The sequence below is a fragment of the Astyanax mexicanus genome, chromosome 2 (assembly GCF_023375975.1).
Source record: "Astyanax mexicanus isolate ESR-SI-001 chromosome 2, AstMex3_surface, whole genome shotgun sequence".
NCBI lineage: Eukaryota > Metazoa > Chordata > Actinopteri > Characiformes > Acestrorhamphidae > Astyanax > Astyanax mexicanus.
In genome coordinates this window covers 73,504,113-73,528,473 of record NC_064409.1, presented here as the reverse complement: position 1 = coordinate 73,528,473, position 24,361 = coordinate 73,504,113, and the positions used below count along the sequence as shown (strand labels likewise).

General features: G+C 36.7%; 1 protein-coding gene across 3 annotated transcripts in view; it reads left to right on the top strand.

Moving 5' to 3' along the window:
• The window catches only part of LOC103042852 (collagen alpha-1(XIV) chain), a 144,071-nt gene extending 136,902 nt beyond the window's left edge, over positions 1 to 7,169 (top strand). For 2 of the 3 annotated variants that reach the window (XM_049475237.1, XM_049475238.1), the window contains 2 exons: positions 1,453 to 1,605; positions 6,648 to 7,169. In XM_049475237.1, the coding sequence (XP_049331194.1) occupies positions 1,453 to 1,605; positions 6,648 to 6,901 (407 nt within the window). In that variant the 3' untranslated portion in view covers positions 6,902 to 7,169. Of the gene's footprint in view, positions 1 to 1,452; positions 1,606 to 6,602 lie in introns of all 3 variants that reach the window. The other variant, XM_049475236.1, reaches the window with a different exon arrangement.
• The last annotated feature ends 17,192 nt before the right edge of the window (positions 7,170 to 24,361 follow it).

Sequence of the window (24,361 nt, the reverse complement as noted above, 5' to 3'; positions counted from 1 at the left end):
TTCATTCATTCACCTGTGAGTGCTGAGCTGAATGCAGTGCATTATGGGAATTGTAGTCATCTAAAAAAAAAATGCTACACAGTAACCCACACACACACACACACACTCTAGAGCTTAGATTCTCTGCCCGAACCCGACCCGAACTCAATTTCCCACCACTTTTCTGGGCCGGATGGGGTCAGGCTCAAGAAAATGGCCTGATTATCACAATATAGCAAATCAAACTGTTTTTTAAATAAAAATCGCATGTTTTCATGTAGCTCTGAGGCTCACACACACATGAGCTCCTCCACTTGTCCAAATTTGACTTGCAGCACTGTGTGTAGCTGTTCTTAAAGTTCTTATTCCATCGTTTTTTCATTCATTTTAAAATGTATAGTTGTAGTGTCTCATATAAATTAATGCAATGTGAGCCGTTTTTCTGGAAAAAAAAATGCTCAGGTGTTTCTATTTAGCCCTGCTTTAGATTACTGGATTAGAGGTCTCTGTAGAAAGATAGGGTTTGTCTCTTGCTCATGAATATTCATACATGCAAATATATCGCCTCTGATTGTCTAACAGCACTGCAGCAGAGAACATCTACCTACCTTCCCCCCACAGTCAATTTTACAGCTCTAAAACGCAAAGGACAAAATGTTTTCAGAGATACAGCCTTAGTTATAAAGATATAGCACTTAGTGCTATATAGGTAAAGTTAACCCTTAAACTTCACTTAAGATCAGAGTCGTGCGCCCTACGGCCGAGAGCTGGTCTTCCCTAGTGTATATTTAAGGTCTCAGTAAGACGCAGAGTCAACCGGAGATTACACAAGATAGCTAACGCTAACTAGCTCTATAAACAGAACTGTAAACAGAGCTGTTAGCTCCTCCTTAGCTATAGCTCCTAATGCTGTAGCCCAAATTTAGCGCTGCCTCTGGGCGGTCCTGAGCCGAGGTGGGCGAGGCCATGAACCCACTGGTTGACGTCGACACCTTAACGTCTATCTGATCAACTCGTATTTCTGAGGATTTTCTTTTACTAGCTACTGCAGACAAGGGAGGCTGACGAACGGTTTCATATGCAGCATCATATACAACTTAGAGAGACCTGTATTATTTCACAAAGAACAAAAAAAAAATGGATTTTAGCAGAAGGACACCTTTAAATAATAAGTCTATGCTTCTTCAGTGTTGCAATGTTAATTAACATCATTCTAAACAGATTTCGCTCTTTCGAACAGCCCAAAAATGTTTTTAAAAAGCTCGGTTTTAACACTCTTACAAAAAAATGTGGGGTTTAAATCAGGCTCATGCTTATAATGACTGTTTATGGGGTGGAGTCAGGCTCTGGCATTTTTTGCACCCAATCTAAGCTCTAACACACACACACACACACACACTGCTAGTTGTTATTCATGACATTAAAGTTTCATAACATGTATCTGTATGTGTGTGTGTGTGCTCTCTCATTCAGGGCCACCTGGTGAGGGGAGGACTGGTGGTCCGGGCCCTGCTGGCCGTCCTGGTAACTCTGGGACCCCGGGCAGGCCGGGCATGCCTGGACCAGTAGGACCCGCAGGACCCCCGGGCTACTGTGATCCAAACTCCTGCGGATACAACGTTGGGGGTGAGTCTCTCTCTCTCTTGCTCTCTCTCACACACACACAAACAAACACACACACAAACACACACACACATTCACATATGCATGACAGTAGTTAACCACTAAACATAGGGGCTGTAACTCTGGCTTTAACAGGTGTTAACAGGTTGGTTTTTGATGATTTGGATCATGCTCAGATTCCAGGTGTGTGAGCATAATCAGATAATATGTTTAGATAAGATAAGGATTAAATATTAAATATTTAAATAAAATGTTAATGTTAGTCACTATTACTGTTCCGAAGGTTGGTTTAATGCTCAGTAAATTATCTTTAGTTTATTTGATGGTAGATAATCAACAACTGCTGGTAGTACTTCCTAGATCTTCCAGCATCAGCTGTGAGTGGTTATCAATAAATTGGAACTGCTGAGCTCCACACCTGCTGATAGAACTATACAGGGGGCCAACTACACACTAATGACTATGCGTTTAATATGGGATGACATTAAAAAAACCTCCTGGAGATATAATGTGTAGGCGTTCCAACTAGAGGTGTGCCATATCATATCAAACTCTAGCCATTTAAAACTATTTACATTTTTTAAAATATTGTTATTGCAAAAAAACTTTGATATATCATGATATTATTTTAGGGCCATATGGGCATTAGGGTACACCTTTTCTGCTGTTTGTAGCAAAAGAGAAACTCCCACTTTTCTTATTTCCTATTAAATGTCTATTAGAGATAGATTATATACGTCCAGTAATTTTTTATTTCACTTAAATCCTGGATATATGGAGTTCATTATTAGTATCTTCACTTACTAGATCATTGACGTTTGTTGCAATCTGTTGAAAATCTCAATTAGGGCTGTGCCATATCATATTCAAATATTGCGATATTATTTTAGGGGCATATCGCCCACCTCTATATCGTTGCTGTCCAATGAAAAACAATTATCTCCATTTTTGTCGATTTTAAGTTTGCTACATAATTTGATTGGACAAACTGTCACTTACACTGTGCCAAAATTTTCTGATGAAAAGACCAATAGAAACTCTTCAAAATGACCTGGAATAAACTCTTTTTACATTGACTTCCACTGAAAGTTTAGAGGGCTTTTTCTCTCTCCTGTAAAGTTGCTGTTTTGAAGCTGTTTTTATTGATCATCAAGAATATATAGTGTAGCTCTAGATCCATATACTCCCCATATATAAAACATACCGATATGTTAATGCCTGATGTGAACAGCCCCAAAGTTATAAACACAGTCATTACACTCTGGGGTTGATAAATGTGCCAACACGTTGAATCTGATGTTTCTCAATGTTTCTATTAATATCTTTGTGATAATACATATAGAACAGAAATATAGAATTTCACAATCTTGTAAATGCATTTTATGCATTTATGTGAGGTTGTACATGACTCTCATCCAGGAAACATCAGATTTGATGCATAAATGCATTTGTCAACACCAGAGGGTTAAACATATCATCCTCATCATTTCACATATTCATGCATCACTGTTTTTACACCATCAGATCAACACATCAAACAGTTTTGATGTTTTAAATGCGTTCTTGCATGTGATTGATTGTACCTGTTATTCAGTTCTGAATGACTCAAGTGTCTGAAGACCTAGAGCTACTGCATGATCCATGTCTGAACTGAACATGAAGGTAGCTGATGCTTAGAGAGCCTTTTAAACCAATGTAGAGATGGACAGTGTTAGGTTTGGAGGTCATCAACAATTAAAGTATTTTTTGCACTATAAGGCGCATTTAAAATCCTTTAATTGTCCCAAAAATCGCCAGTGCATCTTACAATCTGGTGCTCCTTATGTATAACAATTTAACCAGTCAGGTATTAAGGAGCAGTAAAGCCACTCCACTGAAGTACAGTGTTATACAGTAGTTTAGTTCTCCAGCACAGAGACTGGAGCAGTATTAGCATTAACCGCTAACCGCACTAAGCGCTAGCTCTTTCACCATTCAGAGCTGAGTATTATCGGCCTGTAGCCTGCAGCTAACCCCGGCTAGTAGTGCTGGAGCAGCTTTAGCCGCTATGCACTAGCTCTTTCGCCATTTGGCGGCGAGTATATATGACTGTAGCCTGCTGCTAACCCTGGTTAGCACTGCTGGAGCATCATTAGCTCTAACCACACTAAGCATTAGCTCTTTCGCTGTTCAGAGGCAAGTATATTTGACTGTAGCCTACTGCTAACCCTTGCTACCCTTGCTAGCACTGCTAGCATTAGCCATGCTAAGCGTTAGCTTTTTCGCCGTTTAGAGGCAAGTATATCAGACTGTAGTCTGTGTGTTTACTGTGTTAAAACTGATAGCGCTCTGGCTTACCAGTTGACCGCTAATGCTTATGCTAATGCTGCTGCCGTAGTGGAAACCTGGAAATCTAAGCTAACTGTAAATAAAAGGAAGTGCTTTACTCACCCAAATAAACACAGTTTTCAGGAGATAAATCTGCGTAGATTAACATCCAGGACTCGTTTGACTTTAAAACTAATTTTTTTTTTACTTTTTTTAAAGAATAAAAGTAACAGATCTGATCTGTTACTGAACCTGTCCATCTATCTCTTGTGTGTTAAAAGGCTCTCGCTTGTATTGTTTATTGTGGTCCTCGGTGCTGTCTAGATCTCCTTACACTCTTAAAAATACCGATGTTTTTAAGCATGTCAGATCCAGAAAGCAGTGTGTGTATATGTGTGTGTGTGTGTGTGCATATGAGTGTATGTGTGTGTGTTAGTGTTGTAGTTACGCTGAATCGCTCCATGTATTCTGCACCTAAGCATTCATAAGCATTGCCCTTATGTTAACTCTGAGTGTACAGCTGTGTTCACGCTCTGTGTGTGTGTGTGATGATGATGATGATGAAGGCGTGTCAGGTGTACAGAAGTTCATGCCAGCTGTTGACATAAGAGTTCCTGCCAGGCATGTGAGATATGCAGTGCTTTTGTGCAGACAGGGTTGGGAGGGTTACTTTACACTGTATTCCTATAGAGATTACTGATTACCTAACCTTACACCTAACCCTGTTACATAAACCAATAGACTACTAGATATATAATCAGTTACTGTTTTAAAGTTTTATTTATTTATTTATTTATTTAATAAAGAATGAAGCCATGGCACAAAACGTAAGATTTAAAAAAGTAGGTAACACATTATTTTAATATTTATATTAAATTTAAGGACTACAAATGCCTGAATTAAAAAATAAGAGAGCACATCAGTTTCTGAATCAGTTTATCTGGGCAAAATGAACATTGTTGTTTTATTCTATAAACTACAGACAACATTTCTCCCAAATTCCAAATAAAAATATTGTCATTTAGAGCATTTATTTGCAGAGAAAGAGAAATGGCAGAAATAACAAAAAAAGATGCAGAGCTTTCAGATCTCAAATAATGCAAAGAAAACAAGTTAATATTCATAAAGTTTTAAGAGTTCAGAAATCAGTATTTGGTGAAATAACCCTGTTTTTAAACACAGTTTTCATGCATCTTGGCATGTTCTCCTCCACCAGTCTTACACACTGCTTTTGGACAACTTTATTCCTTTACTCCTGGTGCAAAAATTCAAGCAGTTCAGTTTGGTTTGATGGCTTGTGATCATCCATCTTCCTCTTGATTATATCACAGAGCTTTTCAAAACTCTAAAAAAAGAAACTCTTTTTAAATGGTGTCACAATAAATTATATATTGTCCTTACATTTCATAGAGTTAATGCATATTTAGTATATTAAACTCCATTAAATTATGTACCATATCTATATATAGTGTGTATAGTACATATGTCTGTCTACATATATACAGTATACATATATACATATACTCATATCCATAATATGAGAAGCAAGAACTACTCTACTAAGTGAAGATAATATGATTTTAGAAATGAAGGTCTGTCAATTCGAAACAATTTAAAAACTTTAAAAGTATCTTCAAGTGCAGTCGCAAAGACAATCAAAAATGTAATGATGAAAAAGGAAAGGAAGAGCGAGAGTCCCCTCTGTTGTACAGGATAAGTTCATCAGAGTTACCAGCCTCTGAAACCACAAGTTAACAGCTCCCCAGATAAGAGCACCTAATTTTGGTTTGTTTAACACTTTTAAGTTACTACATGATTCCTTATGTGTTCCTTCATAGTCTGAATCACTTCAGTATTTATTTACAATGTAGGAAATCTAATTACGAAATATTATAATGTGTGTTCAGTTACTGCCCAACCCTGTGTGTATGTGTGTGTGTGTGTGTTTGAGTGTTTGTCCTTGTACTGATTGATATCTTTATCATTTGATTGATAAAGAAGCATAATCACTGTGACGTTAGCAGTGATTCTGATGTAACCAAGATCACTGTCTTACTGACCTTTCGCTCTCTTTCTGTCTGTCTCTCTGTCTGTCTGTCTCTGTGTCTCTCTCTCTCTCTCTCTCTCTTTAGTTGACGACCAGATACAGTTTGTGAATGAGTACTGAGCAGTAGGCTCCATTCACACACACTCTCTGTGTGTAGGTTGTTGATGGTGCAGATGCCTGGAGGCTTTTTCTTAACACACACACACACACACACACACACACACACACACACACATTACCACACACACACACAAACTCACACAGGGCTGCATTGTTGTTAACCAGCCACATGTTGCTAATTCAGTACTGACTGACGGGGATCATATGTGTTGGTGTTTATGTATGAGCTTATCTAGCTAATACACACTCACACACTCACTCACACACACACGCAAATGCACGCACACACACACACACACACACTCACTCGTTCTAACTCCACGTGCTGCTTGCTGCTGCTGCGGGTGCACTGATGTCACCAGTAACCTTGTGCTTGTGTGTCCTCTCCGTCCACTCTATGGGTGTGTCTGTGTGTGTGTGTGTGTGTGTGTGTGTGTGTTATGTGTGTGTGCGTGTGTGTTATGTGTGTGTGTGTGTGGGCTCGTTGTCCATTTGCCTCTGTGCCGTGCCGCTTGGTGGTGGTCAGAGAGGGAGTTTGACCGTGAAGTGACTGACCGCGATATTCCCATAGTCCAACTGCCACCAAACTCGTACCAAACGTACGGCGCCGAGGAGGAGGGAGGGGAGGAGGACCCCTACGGAAGCTACGGCACGTACCCCTCCTACTACCAGCCCAACTACCCCCAGCCCCGCCCCGTGGAACCGGACGACCCAGTCATGGCGGAGGAGCTGGAGGAGCTGCGGTCGCCAGGAATACAGCGGCAGACTCGCAGCGTATCGACGTGGAGGCGGGGTCAGAAAGGAGATCCGGAAAAGATCTATTAACCTCTATTAAATAAAAAAATTAACTCTGGTTAACCATTTTTTAAACCCTTAAAGGGATACTCTGTGGCCAAGCAGTCAATAACACAGATTTCCCTTTAATAAATGCAGTCAATCAGCCGAGAAATGTTTGGTGTCAGAAGTGGCTTTGAGCTGAAGCTATGAGGCTAATAGGAATCTAGAGCTCAGGAAATTAGCATTGCTAATGTGGGTTATGACACTGATATGCTTTTAGAAAAGTCTGACAGACATAGGTGGATTTGTCCCCCCCCCCCCAAAAAAAAATTAAACCGCAGAAAAAGCAGAAATGTTTTTAAAGAAAACTTTTATTTTGAAAATTGTGCTGAAATCTGAATCCCCGCCATGAAAAGCCCCCCTCTCGAGAGCATGTTTCTAATAAAAGTTAACTAAAGCAATTATCTCCGCTTTTATCTCAGCCAAGAAATGTTTGGTGTCGGAATTGGCTTTGAGCTGAAGCTACGAGGCTAATATATAAATCTAGAGCTTAGGACATTAGCGTTGCTTATGTGGGTTATGACACTGTTATGCTTTCAAAAAACTTTGGTAGAGTATTTTGAATGAGTAACATTCACTGTAAGCATTGGCGTAGAAAAACATCAGAAATAGGTGGATTTGCCACCCCCAAAAAATGATACCGCAGAAAAAGCTAAAATTATTTTAAAATAAACTTTTATTTTGAAAATTACCAATACTTTTGCAAATATTGTGTTCCATTACAAAAGTTGTATTTTATAAAATTTTTATAAAATTTTATCAGTTTAAAGATAAAAATAATCTTCTGTAAATGCCAGTAGTAAATGTGATCATTACTGCACAACAGTGAACCTTTCAAGAAAAAAAATATGCACTCTCATTTCCCAAAAGTTATTTAAAAGTCATTTTTGCTTCTTTTCTAAGGAAACTTTAGACACCAAACACGTCCTGGCTGATTGATTAAACTAAAAGTGTTGAAATTGTGTGAATTTGAACAGTGGAATTTTTTTGGAGCAGTGGTGTTATAATACATGACATTACATTGTGGTAATATGTGTAGATTTTGGGCTCTGAGACCCTTTTAAAGAAGAACCCCGGGTGTTGCTGAATGAGTGGGATTAAGAGAAGTGATTGGGGTCGAGCAGTGCAGTGAGATGTAATGTGTGAAAGTATCCAAGTGCCTGAAATACAGTGAACTCTCTTTCTCTCTCTCTCTCTCTATCCATCTTTTGTCTCTCTCTATGTTGTTGCTGTCCAATAGAAAACAAGTATCTTCAAAACAGCAGCTTTACAGTAGAGAGGTAAGTCAATGTAAAAAACGTTTATTTCAGGTCATTTTTGAGAATTTCTATTGGTTCATTCATCAAGAAATGTGTCACAGTGTGAGGAACAGTTTGTGTTTTCAAACTATGTAGTAAACAAAAATTGATAAAAATAGAGATACTTGTTTTTCATTGGACAGCAACGATCTCTCTCTCTCTCTCTATCTGTCTCTCTATATATATATATATATTGTTGCTGTCCAATGGAAAACAAGTATCTTTAAAACAGCAACTTTATAGGAGAGGTAAAACCTTCATTCCTTTCAAAAGAAATCAGTGTAAAACAATTTATTTTAGGTCATTTTTGAGACATTTTTGAAATTGTGACAGTGTGAGGGACAAAAATAGAGATTTTTTTCATTGGGCAGCAATATATTGTATATTTCTCTCTCTCTCTCTCTGTCTATCTATATATCTGTCTCTCTCTCTATCTGTCTCTCTCCATATATATTGTTGCTGTCCAATGGAAAACAAGTATCTTTAAAACAGCAACTTTATAGGAGAGCTAAAACCTTCATTCCTTTAAAAAAAACAGTGTAAAACAATTTATTTTAAGTCATTTTTTAGATTTTTTTTTTATTTTAGGTCATTTTTGAGACAAACAAATAACAAAAATTGAGATATTTTTTCATTGGGCAGCAACATACTGTATATATCTGTCTCTCTCTCTCTCTGTCTCTCTCTCTGTCTCTCTCTCTCTCTCTCTCTCTCTGTCTGCCTCTTTCTATATTGTTGCTGTTCAATGGAAAACAAGTATCTTTAAAACAGCAACTTAGCAGGAGAGAGAAAAAAAAACATTCTCACTTTCAATAGAAATCAATGTAAAAACAGTTTATTTTAGGTCATTTTGGAGAATTTCTGTTGATCCATTCATCATAAAATTTTGACAAAGTTTAAAGGACAGTTTGTGTGTTCAAATATTGATAAAAATAGAGATACTTGTTTTTCATTGGACAGCAACGATCTCTCTTTCTCTCTCTCTCTGTCTCTCTCTCTCTTTTTTCCAGTCATTGTAAAATAACTTTCATATCAACCATCATGTACAGACCACTTTTTGATGTGTTCAATAATATCAGCTCTAACTTGTGATTTAACCCCATGAAATCTGCGCTTTTATATCATCTGGTCCTGCAGACTGATTCATTTCACCCTCTTCTGATCCCTGTGTAAAGTCCTGAGTCCGGATGCCTCTGTATTAAGTGCCTGTTTATAATATTAATCACATGTACGTATGTTAAGATAATTCTAGTGGATTTTGTAGATAAATATGTTGATAAGAGTTTCTCTCAGCTATGATGACAAAGAACAGACGTTTGTTCATTTTTTTAATGAAATTTTGGCTGAAGTTTTTTTTTTTTCCTTTTTTTCCTTTTTCCTTTAATTTTCATCCTTCAGATTTATTTTATTCCGATTATTTATTTTGTTTCGTTGGTAGTGTCTCTGCAGTGTGATGCTTCTCAGTTCATACGGTACAACGTTAACGTCGTATAAAGCGTCTTATAAAACAGATGTTTCTCACCTATCAGACGTTCCGCTCATGAATTACCTGCTGTTGTACATTCCAGTTCACATATGCTCATAAGTTTATGGAATAGGACGGTGCTAAATGTATTAATATATATGTTTAGATTGACTTTGTGAACATTTATTGTGTTTGCCCATGAGTCGTGGGTATCGTGTAACGGTGTCAGTGTGATGACCTTGCTTAAAGATTTGCTTTATTCCATTTTAAACCCATTTTAAAAAGTGTTTAAGGAGAGTGTTATCATCACACTCTCAAAGATTCATCTTATTTTGAATCAAACTTGTTTTTACAGCAATAAAAATATAATAAAGTTCCACCAAAAGCTATTGTTCTTAATTTCTCAGTAATTGTGTGATCAGGATTTACCTAAATCCATGATAAATCTGTTCTTTAGGGGGTTTCTTCAGTAGTTATTTTATTTCAGATTGCAATTCGTCTAGTCAGCCTGTGAAAAGAGCATGGCAACCTTGTTGGACGTGTACTTTTCAATCCTTTCCATGATTGGCAATCACACACAAAAAATAAGCTTTGTAGTAGAAGGAAAAACTTTTAATTTACAAAAAGCTGAATCTTTATATTAGAAGGGAAAAACCTTCATTTTACAAAAAAAAAAGAATTTTTATAGTAGAAGGAAAAACCTTCCATTTACAAAAAAACTTAAACTTTATAGTAGAAGGAAAAACCTTTAATTTACAAAAAAATTTAATTTTTATAGTACAAGGAAAAACCTTTAATTTACAAAAAAAAACTTAATTTTTATAGTAGAAGGAAAGACCTTCAATTTACAAAAAAAAAATTACAGTAGAAGGAAAAACCTTTCATTTACAAAAAAAACCCCTAAATTTTATAATAGAAGGAAAAACCTTTAATTTACAAAAAAAAAAACAATTTTTACAGTAGAAGGAAAAACCTTAAATTTACAAAAAAAATGTAATTTTTATAGTAGAAGTAAAAACCTTTAATTTACAAAAAAAAGTAATTTTTATAGTAGAAGGAAAGACCTTTAATTTACAAAAAAACTTAATTTTTATAGTAGAAGTAAAAACCTTTAATTTACAAAAATATATATTTTTATAGTAGAAGGAAAAACTTTCAATTTACAAAAAAAATGAATTTTTACAGTAGAATGAAAAACTTTTCATTTACAAAAAAACTACATTTTTATAGTAGAAGGAAAAACCTTTAATTTACAAAAAAAACGTAATTTTTACAGTAGAAGGAAAAACCTCCAATTTACAAAAAAACGTAAGTTTATAGTAGAAGTCATCCACAGATCCATTAGACACACATTATACCCAGCCTGCAGCAATGAGAATACTTCTCAGAAGATAACAGGACAGTTGTAGCTCTGTTCACATTAAAAGCCTCATTAATATAATGTATTATGAGTTTTTGCTGAGATTTGATTTGAGAGTTAACATCCATGACTAAACTATAATTTGTGACTAAAATCTGTAAAATCTTGTAAAGATAGGGTTTTAAATGTCCACACAGCCTTGAAAAGTCAGATTTACTTCACTTTAAAAACCTAGTGTGAACAGACTAAAAAACATCGGATCTGTGTGAACGTAGATTATTTTATTGTGGAACAAAAAAACATTTTATAGTATCTTGAACTTATATAGAATCTGGCTTGAATGGCTTATTTTGGGACATTTGGCTCATTATTCTTCCTTGATGTACAAAGAACCCAGAAGTCTACAGAAACATTTTGTCTGTCAGTTAGAAAGAAAGATGCTACCAGAGGTGGAAAAAGTACTGAAAAATTGCAATTAAGTAAAAGTACCTTTACTTTGCTAAAATTCTACTCAAGTAAAAGTAAAAGTACCCATCTAAAAATCTACTCGAGTAAAAGTTAAAAAGTACTCAATTTAAAATGTACTTTGAGTAAAAGTTACATAGTTACTTTTATTTATTTGATGTAAAAACCCCATGTCAGACCACCCCATAAAATATTTTTAAGAACAAGTGGCATAGCTTTCTATGATCCATTTTTTTTTTCTTTACTGTTAAAAAGTGATGGTCATATAGGTGACTGGTGACTATAAACCGTATTTTTATAGTTTTACAGTATTTTTATTTTACTTGCCATTGCTATGCTTAATGTTCCTAGTTAAAACTTAAGGAAATATCATTAAAAACATGAAAACTTACAAAAAGATTGTTAGCAACGGGTAGCAAAACTCGACAGAACACCGGTTCCCCCGAGCGGCGCACACAGACCCCAGGCTACACAGCTGATTCACAGCGTTTAGCTGCGCTGCCATGGAGAACAAAACTCATTTTTTTTTTTATTCAAACTATTTTTTTTTTCCCCCCAGCATTTAATTTTTTACTCAGTAGCGGGGAGTTTTCCAAAGTAGTAAAGTAAATTACTTGTGTCAAAATGTACTTGAGTAAAAGTAAAATTACCTAATTTAAAAACTACTTTAAAAATTACAAATTACTCATAAAATGTACTCAATTGCAGTAATGTGAGTAAATGTAATTAGTTACTTTCCACCTCTGGATGCAACCAAACTGATCATCATTCAGCAAGATAATGACCCAAAACATTCTGTCAAAACTACAAAGATGTTAATCAAGAAGTGAAAGGTTCTAAACTGACCTAGTCAATCTCCAAACTTAAACCCTAAAGAGCATGCCTTTGATCTGCTAAAGAGGAGACTGAAGAGAGTAACCCCCCAAAACAAACACCAGCTGAAGGAGGCTGCAGTGAAAGCCTGAAAAAGCTTTACAAAAGAAGAATGCAAAAGTTTAGTGATGTCCGTGGGTCATAGGAGGCTTGATGCAGTTACTGCAAGCTTATGGTTTGCAACTAATTAGTAAGTCTATTATTAAATCTAATAAGTTTATGATTTCCAATACTTTTTCTCAAAAGAAATATGGGTGAGTTCAGACAAACAGTGCAATCTTTTGAACTGTGTATCAGATTCAGATGTAAATGCATGTTGGTTTTTGCCATCAAAATCAAACGTTTTACAGTTAGTATGAGGTTTGGCCTCACTGTTCAGAGAGTTTTGAAGGGGAGTGAAATTAAACACAATAAATTACAAAGAAATCAGCCCAGAATGTTTAATTATATAAACTATGAGTAATAGTGTTTAAGAAATATAAAGACTGGATTGGGGCACACTTATTGAATGGAAAAGTCTCTACTGTTTCAGTTCATAAACCCACACAATATCTTAGGTGGGCCTAAGGACATGTAGCATGAGATACATCATGAGGGTAATGATGAATAGAAAATGAACAGAACTTGCTTTAGGGAGTCTTTCTCTCTCTCTCTCTCTCTCTCTCTCTCTCTCTCTCTCTCTCTCTCTCTCTCTTTATCTCTCTCTCAGCAGACTCAGGTAATCTCCCAGTTTCAGGCGTGCAGGGTCATGATGCTAACACAGTTAGTAAAGTATTTAGGTCAAATAAAGGCGTGCAGAGGAGAGAGGACCACAGAGACGGCTGAACTGAACTGAGAGGCAGATGTTCTCTCCTGCCTGGTAGAACCAACAACCCTGTTATTTACACACACAAACACACACACACACACACACACACACACACACACACACACACACACACACACATGCATGCATTTCTCACATCTGATTCATAAAAAAGCACACATAAAACCTACATCAAGTAACACACAGACCCTCCCAGACTCTGATCTCATTCTATTTCTCACTCCACACCCCCTTCATACTCTATACCCAGTCTACCTCCCACCCAGAAATGGAAACTCATACAGAAGACCAGCATAGGACCCATGCTGGTCTAAATGCTGTTTTTCATCAGGGCCTCTTTGGTTCTCAAAGGTGGTAATGGGTTCATAGGTTCACACAGACTGCAGGATCTATCCAAAGTGCAAAAGCACTTGTCACTGAGCACAGAGCGTCCTCTAGGGGTCATAATCACACTGGAGGTGCCCTCTAGCTTACAGTTGTCTTTTGTTGAATCAAATTAGCTGCTGTTTCTGCTCATTAGAAGCTAACAGATGTTATTTTTCACACTTTACCATCAGTGTGACGCTGCCTTCACTCAACAGCCTGTAGCTTAGTCGCATAGAGGGCAATAAAAGCCATTATGAGCAAATGGAAACGTAAAGGTGATTTTATCTTCACTGGCTCTATTTTATGACAAGTCTTATACTTCCTGACAATCCAGGGGATCAAGCCAACAACCTCCTAGACCCAAGCGCACAACACCGGAAACCTAAAACAACCACTATCATATACAGAAATCAATAACCAATAATCTAACCAGCCACCACAGTCTTCATTGTATGACAACTCATACACTTTCTGCAGGTCCAGAGGATCAAACTAGCAACCTTCTGGGTTTAAGAACCCAACACTGGCAGCCTTGAACAGTTGTTTTGATTCCACTATCTTATAACCAATAACCATCTAAGTAGTGACCCATCACTGCCTTATTTGTGTGAGAACTCCTTTACTTCCTGCCAGTCCAAGAGATAAAACCGACAACCTTCCAGACCCAAGAGTCCAACACTGCCAGCCTTAAAAACAGTGTTTTTAATCCCACTACCTTGTAATCAATAACCATCTAAGTCAGGGGTGTCCAAACTACGGCCCGCGGGCCATTTGCAGCCCGTTTCCTTTTTTGGAGCGGCCCGCGAGGTATTTTAGAAATAGAATGAAAGTTGTTAAGTAGGTTTTTATAATGTGAGAGTCAAAGTTTGAACGCTAGGTGTCAGAATAGGGCCAAAGATTCTAAAAGCAGAGAGAGTGCGCATTTCTAGCGCAGAAAAACGGGCCAAAGAGTCTAAAAGCGGAGAGAGTGCACATTTCTAGCGCAGAAAAACGGGCCAAAGAGTCTAAAAGCGGAGAGAGTGCGCATTTCTAACGCAGACAAACGGGCTAAAGAGTCTAAAAGCAGAGAGGGTGCGCAGTTCTAGTGCAGAAAAACGGGCCAAAGAGTCTAAAAGCGGAGACGGTGCGCATTTCTGGCGCAGACAAACGGGCCAAAGAGTCTAAAAGTTGCCATAATGAAGGAGTTTAATATTAAGAGACATCATGATATGAAACATCAATTTGAAAAATCTTAGTTTACACAACACTGTCAAAGATAGATAAAGATAGTAAGTCAAGTAAAATGGTGTGTAAATGAAATAATCAGGAAAAAAAGTATTGTTTAAAGTGGTATATTTCATTATTTGTGTGGCCCCTGACTTCAAATATATTTCTCCTTCCGGCCCCCCAAAAAAAAGTTTGGACACCCCTGATCTAAGTAGTGAGCCACCACTGCCTTCATTGTATGACAACTCTTATACTTTACTCTTATACAACACTGCCAGCCTTAAAGACAGTTGTTTTGATCCCACGGCCTTATAATCGATAACCATCTAAGTAGTAAACCATCACTGCCTCTATTGTATGATGAGTCTTATATTTTTTGCAGGTCCAGGGGATCAAACCAGCAACCTTCTGGGCTTAAGAGCCCAACATTGCCTGCCTTAAAGACAGTTGTTTTGATCCCACTGCCTTATAATCAATAACCATCTAAGTAGTAAACCATCACTGCCTCTATTGTACGACGAGTATTATACTTACTGACAGTCCAAGGGATTAAACCAACAACCTTCTGAACCCAAGAGCTCAACACTGGCAATTTAAAACAACCACTATCATACACAGTAAGCAATAACCATCTAAACAGTGAGCCACCACTGCCTCCATTGTATGGCAAGTCTTATATTTTCAGCAGGTCCAGGGGATCAAACTAGCAACCTTCTGGGCTCAAGAGCCCAACACTGACAGGCTTAAAAAACAATGTATTGACCCCATTACCTTAAAATATTAAATTAATTAGAAAGCCATCTCTGCCTTATTTGTGTGAGAACTCCTTTACTTGCTGCTGGCCCAGGAGAATAAACCAGCAAAGGACCCATGTATTGAACTCCACTACCTAGGTTTTAAGCCCATAACCAGCAGCCCTCACACAGGGTTAAAGAACAACGGTACGGTTGAAGAAAAGACAATTAAGGGTCTTGCTCAAAGCTCCAATTTGCATAAGAGCCCAAGACTAACAGCTTAGTGGACCTATCTTATCAACCCTGTGATCAATAATCCAGCTCTCTAAAGTCTGAACCATTCCAGACATGGGTACTGAACCCATAACCTGGTAATCAGTAACCTCTTTAACCACCACTGTGGTTCTTTAACCAAAACTGTAGGCTCCTGGGTGCAACAGTGACAGTAACAGATACCCTATGGGTCCACTTTTGCGCTTCTGACCAGGCCAAGGAATCAAACCAGCAACCTTCTGCTCCCAGGACCACTTCTCTAGGCTTTAGTCCACAGAACATCCCACACAGGATCAGACCCAAACCCTAAAACTTGTAATCAGTAACGTCTTTAACCACCACTGTCCTGCTGTAAGAAAACTGTATGTTTAAGGGCCCAACAGTGCCAGTTTAGCAGACCTGGGGGTTGAACCTACATCCTATGATGTAAGAACGACCTCTACACATCTGTGGAGATTTTTAACTAGATGATAGATCATTGGTTTAAGGATCTGATTGCATTCAAGCACAGGAGCATGAGTTGGGCAGGTGCTGGTGTTGGATCATCAGTTCTCAAACTCCAGCTCATACCAAAGCTACTTGATCATCCCATTATTCCAGAGAACAGAAAGCTGAGGGATTTTAAACCCCTCTAGCTAATACTTGCAAATGGGCATGGCAATTTTGTGGGCATATAGTCAGAAAGCCTTCACTACATAACCACTTTAAATTTCCCAGCATATCCCAGGATAAATTTTCAATGCAAATTTGAAAATGCTAATTAAACAGTGTTGCATTTCTCATGTGGGTGCGCATAATTTAAGGCATAATTCAAATTCCAATTCTAAATGTGTATTTGCGTTAGCATTTCTGTGCACCATGGCTGTCAGATTTCGTACGGGAACAGGAAAGTCTTTTTGGCATTTCCTTTTCTTTGTCTTAACGGTGTGTCTCTGACTTATTAAAAACTGAATAACAACCCCCTCAACAACCCACTACTCTGCAATTGCATTTCCTTATCGTTGTGCTCCAGCGAGGCCAAACTGGAAATGCAGCTCAACTCTGGGATTTTCTGGGAGTCAAAACCATTTAAGGTGGAACAGAAATCAGACGACAGCTTCAGCCTTGCACAAAGGAGAAACAGGAGAACATAACGCGAAATAGAAACTCTATTTATAAAGAGGAGAAATGCTTAAAATGGGAAATAATAGTTTATTTCAAATTAGTTTACAATGTCTCAACATTTCAATAACTATTATCAATATATCACATAATATATAGATATAAATTCTTTGCTGTTTACGGTACATAATAAGAAGTTCCTATTAACATGAATGAGCTGGTATATCAACACTGACTTAAACAGTGATTTTATAATTTGAATGTTTCATTTATTATAGAAATATAGCCCTTGTACGATTCCAATTTCAGTGTCTGAATATACTTATTAATAAAAAACAAAAGCGATTTGAACTTATTGTGTGAATGTATTATTATGCTACTGTATTATCATTATATTAGTGGCATAAAATGGTCTGAGAAGACAATAATATAATTTATCGCAATTATTTCTGGAATGCAGATTGGTTATAACAACAGGCCTAACTGCTTAAGGCTCTAAGGTGCTGTCTATAATTTAACCAATAAGATCTACCGTATTTTACAAACTATAAGGTGCACTGAATTACAAGCTGCACTATCAACGAATGTCTATATTTTTGATCTATTGTCATACATATAGCACATTTTGTGGATTATAAGGCGCATTATGCGACAGTAGTAAGGAACAGGGGTGTCGGCGTGTTTTCCTTCTAATTTGGTAAGTCTTACCGCTGGGTGATGGTGAAGGGGTAGGTTAACTAAATTAAGTAAAGCTAAGCTAAGCTAAGTAAATAAAACTGTAATTCTTAAAAAAAAAAGTCAAACGAGCGCTGTATGTTAATCTCAGAGGTGGAAAGTAATGAATTACATTTTCTCAAGTTACTGTAATTGAGTACATTTATATGTAATTTGTAATTTTTAAAGTAGTTTTTAAAATAGGTAATTTTACTTTTATTCAACTACATTTTGACACAAGTAATTTACTTTGCTACATTGGAAAACTCCCCATTACTGAGTAAAAAATAAAATGCTGGGAAAAAAAACAATTGTCTGAATTAAAAAAATTATAATTGGGCGTCCTCATGCAACACAAAATGTGCCCCGCTGGACAGAGCTGCCAGCCTTCAAAATTTCCACATCAAACCTGCGAAAGCATGTGGTGTAAGTATTTTTATCATTAAACAATCTGCTTGAATGTTATAAAAACATGTAAATAGCAGTTAAAGCATATCAATGGCAAGTTAAAAATTAATAATAATGAACTGTAAAACTTTAAAATTACGGTTTATAGTCACATATATGACCATAACTTTTTAACAGTAAAGAAAAAAAATGGATCATAGAAACCTATGCCACTTGTTTTATGGCGTGGTCTGAACAAAAGGTTTAAAATATTATGTGGAACAATAGTTCATTAAAAACGATTTAATTTATGATTTGTTTTTACTTTTTAACATCAAATAATTAAAGGTACTTTTACTTAATTACAATTTTTCAGTACTTTTTCCACCTCTGGTTAATCTACACAGATATCTCTCCAAAAAACTGTTTATTTGGGTGAGTAAAGCGCTTCAGTTTATTTACAGGAAGCTTAGATTTCCAGATTTCCAATAAGGCTGGGTGCAGCAGCATTAGCACTAGTAGCTAACCGCTAGCACTACACTGAGTAACCCTGAGTGCTCCGGTAAGCCAGGGCAATATTAGCTAGCGATTCATTCTACATAGTTTAACAAGGCAAACACGCAGACTACAGTCCGATAATACTTAGCTCTGAGCGGTGAAAGAGCTAGAGCTTAGCACGGTTAGAGGCTAATGCTAATACTGCTGGAGGACTAAACGGAAACTCCTGTATAACTCTGTACTTCAGCAGAGTGGCTTTACTGCTCCTTAATACCTGACTGGTAGAATTCATACATAACATGCACTGATGATTTTTGGGATTTTAAGTGCCCCTTATAGTGCAAAAAATATGATAATAGAATTTATGATGTGAAATTGTTAATTGTAGGGAAACTTATTTTTACAGTGTTAAAGCCTTTAATTTACAATCCAAAATCACCAGTGAACTCACCCGCTCAGAAAAAGGTGAGCCTAAGATCTTTCTCACTACCTCAATACAGATAGATACATATCCAGACAATATGTGAGATTTTTAAACCCTCATTAGATCTAGAACGTGGCTTGAACTGTAATAAAATTGTTAAACACAATACAATACTGATATCTAGTGGTGAAAGCCTGTAATTACAAGAAGTACACATACAGTAAATGTGCTAGAATGGGAATGAGATTCAGAGGTCATTAATCTACTGCAGAATGTGATTCACATTACTCATGAACACTATACTATATGTCCAAATGTTTGTGGACACCCCTTCTAATTAATTAATACATTCTGGTACTATACTGGTTGGATTCATTTAATGCGCCCTATGACTTAAAACCATATTAATCCATATAATATTATGTATTACCTAATATTGTGATTAGGTATTATTGTGTAATATTGTGAACACTGCTCTTTAAAATTCTTTTAAAAATCAGCATATAGACCATAAATAGCAAATAGAAGTTTAAAACTTTTCATTTTAAAGTTTTGATCTTCTATTTGCTATTTATGGTCTATATGCTGATTTTTTTAAAGAGCAGTGTTTTGACTAAAACAAACAACAATAGTTATATAAATATTAAATAAATATACCAATTTTGGTACCACATTAAAATAAGGCTCCTTTATAAATGGTTTATAAAGTAGATTATTAATGGTTCTTAATTAGGTTATAAACCATTAATAAGCAGTTACAACACATAAATAGGAAGGGCAACAGTGGCCTGACGTGTACCAAATAGTGATTCCACATTCGTTTATACTGTTAAACCTCAGATCTTACTAGATGCTTATCTTACCTTGATCTTATCCATCAGTTATCAGTAACATTTTTTGTTAATAACTTCATTAATTTAACTATAATAACTTATTACATTACTAAACTGACATTTCGTCTATTTTTATTACATATGTTAAAAAACACACTGTCACTGTTGTTGTTTTTTTCTATTTATGTGTTGTAAGTGCTTAATAATGTTTTTAAAATGTTTACAACTACTCTCTAATCTTTTATAAACTACTTATAAACTTCTTTATAAAGGAGCCTTATTTTAAAGTGGTACCAAAATGTTATAAAATTATAACCGACTACTTAGTGTCCATGTTTCCTAACAATGGTTTATTACTTACTTGCTTACTATTTATTTATTTATAACAGTGGCATAAAACAAAATATTTTTGACCAGTATGATCAGAATGACTTATTATTAAATAAAAGAAACAACTACACTGTCAAATCTATCCATATTACACTATCCTGAAGGAATTACACATATCTAGTTACTATCAAATCCTCACAGCAATGCTCCAAAATCTAGTAGAAAGTCTTGCCAGGTCAGAAGAGACAGTTACTCCAACAAAAGCAGAAAAAACTTGTTTTAATAGCAGAAGAAACAAGGAGTGAGCATGTGTCCTGAAACTTTTGGCCCTATCTTTGTCTGTGTAAGTCCCTGTGTGTTTGTAATTCACAGGCCCGGGGTGTGGGTGTGTGTGTGTGTTTTTGTGTGTGTGTAATTCACAGGCCCGGAAGCGGAGTGTAATTTTGTGTGTGTGTGTGTGTGTGTGTATACACTCCTCACAGCAGAATCATCTATTAAAAGCCTTTTAAATGTCATTATCTTTAGTTCAGGTCAGAGAAATTTCTTAATATTACGCAGCAGGAGCCCATAAACCATAATGATATAATCAATGTCTCTCGCCATGGAAACCGAGGCTGGAGGTTCTCTCAGACGTCTGTGTTCTGCTCAGACATTTTCCAGGTCAGTGAAGAGAAACTGAACCAGGCAGGACTGGAAGTATCGCACTAGTGCGCCTCACTGGTTCAGAGGTAATGGTCATGTTTAGCACTGCACATATTAGACCAATTTTAATTATATTATTTTAGTCCAAATGGCCATTAGTACAAGTTCTCGATTTTACCATCATACATCTACAACCACTAACTCTAACATCACGCTAAAGTCCATTTACCTCAAAAGTCAGATGTCAGAGCTGGAAATGACGTCACACCCAAGCTAATTACATTCCAGTTCAATGCTCCAATAATTTTATACCATTTCAGGACATTTACAAAAAAAGAGGCCAGAGTCCACTTTACACAAACTCAACCCAAATGGAAAACTCTTTTACAGTCAGATGAATCAAAATTTAAATTTAAAACAGAGGCATTTCTGGATGATTTTAACATATGGCTTCTTCTCCTCATGATATATAGCAAAATTGAAAGTGTTAAATGAACTCTTTATGTGTTAAATTTAACAATGTCCTAGATAACATTAGATATCACTAGTGTTAAAATTGTGTTAAAGAGTTAAAAATGTATTCAACACTGTATGGACTCATACTGTATTTTAACTCTATGCAGCACTGCATCATCAGTGTTAACACATTTTACCCCAGTGGGTAAAAAGAAAGTCTCAAAATTGTTAATTCAATTATTTTTTTTTTTTTTAAGTTTGTGAATTTATTTGTGTATATTTCCTGAACTTTACCCAAAACTACATACGAAAGTATCTATAAAATATTATAAAATGTGTGCAATCCCACAGAATAAATTACTTTTTTTTAATCATATTTAAGCTTTATTTAGAACAAGATCAAAAACAGCCAAAAAAGAAGCAAAGGTTCTCCCATAATACAATGACTCTTGGATAGAGATCCTTATTCACTATCCAGCCCAACACCAAGAGGGGTAAATAACGATAAAGAGTCAAGAGACAGAGCATGTTAGGCAGAGTTAATATTAGAAAAACTACCAGAGAATTAAAACATGTTTACACTGTGATTTTAACACTATATATATTTACTTTGTACAGCTTTAAGCTGCATGTTTGGATCTGTGTTCACAGAAAACGGTGATTTTTTGAAGGTTTCCCTGATTAGATGCAGTGATTTTCAGTCGAGAATCAGTACAGTCTGTTTTTAATGCAGTGTCGCCTGAGTACAGACTGTCAGTTATGTCCCTGGTGCACAGAGATTTCATTAGTTTCTTTCAACCTTTTGATGATATTGTATACTGTAGATAGTTCACATTTCCAAAGTCTTTACATTTTAACATAGAAAAACATTTTAACATTGTCTCTTTTTTGCCAGTGTTTTGCAGACTGGTGAATCTATGCTTATTTGTGTTTCTGAGAGACTCTGCCTATATAAAACACTCTTTTTATATTCAGTAAAATTACTTGACCTTTTCAACTTAAAAAAAAAATAGTACTACCTACTTTTCTTGCCTTTTTTGGGACATACATAGATAGAAGTGCTATTAAACTGTATAATACAACTGCGTTTTAATACTGTTGATATGCGTTGGAGCTATCTTGGATTCTGAACACTGGGTCTAACTGTGTTCTCTGGAAGAATGGAGCTTCATCCAGTACTTTTGGGTGTTTGAGTTGGAGAGTTGAGGATGATAATATAGTTTCTCAGCCCCGCCCCAATTTCAGTAGAGGGTTCTGATTGGACAGTGATTACATTTCATTTTGGCATGAATTCCGTGCTGCTCCTAGAAAAAAAATGCAATCCTGTGCATTGTGGTTTGCTTTTGAACATTCACAGCCAGTGCCACACAGTGGAATAAAATGCAGTTGAGCTGATAGAGCATTTTAAGGAGCGTTTAGTTTTGAAAAATTAAATTTGTGTGTATTGTTTTTGTCAATAAAGAGATCAAGTGCAGTGAAATTTAATGTAATAGTGGTTTTGCATTTTATTTTGGTACTTATCCTGCATGTTAGTGAAGAAAAGCAATGCTTTTCCTTGGTAGTGTTTGATTTTCAATTTGGCACTAATTCCTCTCCATAGATGAGGTTGGGTGGTGAACATCCAACATCCTGACTTTGCGAAATTCTCTTACAGCTGAATGCAAACAATCAAAATCTTCACAGCTATGCTCCACAATGTAGTAAAGAGCTTTCGAAGCTTCCCTGAACAGCAGAGACATTTACTCCAACGTAAGAAGGATAAAATTTGATTTAGCAAGAAACAAAAAAGCAGGTGTCCTAATACTTTTGTCCAGTTATCAAATTGCTAATTGGTGCGGCTCAAGCTTCAGTGTAAAACTAAAGAAGCAAACTTCAGACAGTAAACATGTTTTGGCTGTTTGAGAACATTTGAAGTGAGAGTAAACCCTCTCAGTGTAAGTGTCAGTTATCTCTCGGTGGGCAGAAATCTGCCGCATTTCTCTGTAGCGCTGGACTCGGCTCCTCTGCGTCTCCACAGTGGCGCCTGTAATTGGGATCCCATCCGGCCAAACATCAGTTCAAATATGAAAGACACAGCAAGGGGCCGAGACAACAGACAATCTATCAGCCAAATCTGCATGTTAAAGCGAGTGCACTCCATGGCAGACCCATGAATAAATTCATGTTCCTATCCGAACATCTGCCAATTCACACTCGCACACACCCCTGTACATACCCAATTAAAGAGCAGGGCAGCTCCCCCCTGGCTCCACAAGACCCGGCTTGGGTCCGTTCCTGCATCTGACCATAAAATATAACTCAAATCAGGGAAGACATCCTGAAATAAACAGCTCAGCCAAAGAGAGGCTGAAGAACACAACATTAAATCTGTGGTTTGACGGGAAAATCAGCACAGTGCTCAGAGACCTGAGGCAGGTTGGGTTCGATCATTTTTTTCTGTCAGTCAATTAAAAATAATAGTCAGATTAATCACATTAATTTCCCTTCTACTTAAGACTAACTGTATTTTTTTGCACTATAAGGAGCACTTAAAATCCTTTAATTTTCTAAAAAATCAACATTGCGCCTTATGTATGAATTTTACCTGTCAGGTATTAAGGAGCAGTAAAGTACAGTGTTGTATAGGAATTTCAGTAAAGTTTCTTGAGATTCGAGATTGGAGCAGTATTAGCATTAGCCGCTAACCACACTAAGCGCTAGCTCTTTTGCCGTTCAGAGGTGAGTATTATCAGCCTGTAGCCTGCTGCTAACCCCGACTAACTCTGCTGGAGCAGCATTAGCCACAAACCGGGCTAATCGCTAGATCTTTCGCCGTTCAGAGGTGAGTGTTATCGGACTGTAGTCTGCGTGTTTACCTTGTTAAAACAAGCTACAAGGGACTAACCACTATCTAATATCACCCTGGCTAACCAGAACACTCAGGGTTTCTCAGTGTAGCGCTATCGGGTGGCTAGCCTTACTGGAAAGAAACGGAAGCGCTTTACTCACCCAAATAAACAGTTTTCAGGAGAGAAATCTGTGTAGATTACCATCCAGAGCTTGTTTAATTTTTTTTTTAATTACAGTTTTGTTTACTTATCTTAGCTTTACAGGACCTGCTAAATTAAAAGGAAAACATGGCAACACTCATGTTCCTTACTAGTGTTGCATAGTGCACCTTATTATGAAAATAGACCAGAAAATAGACAATTCATTGA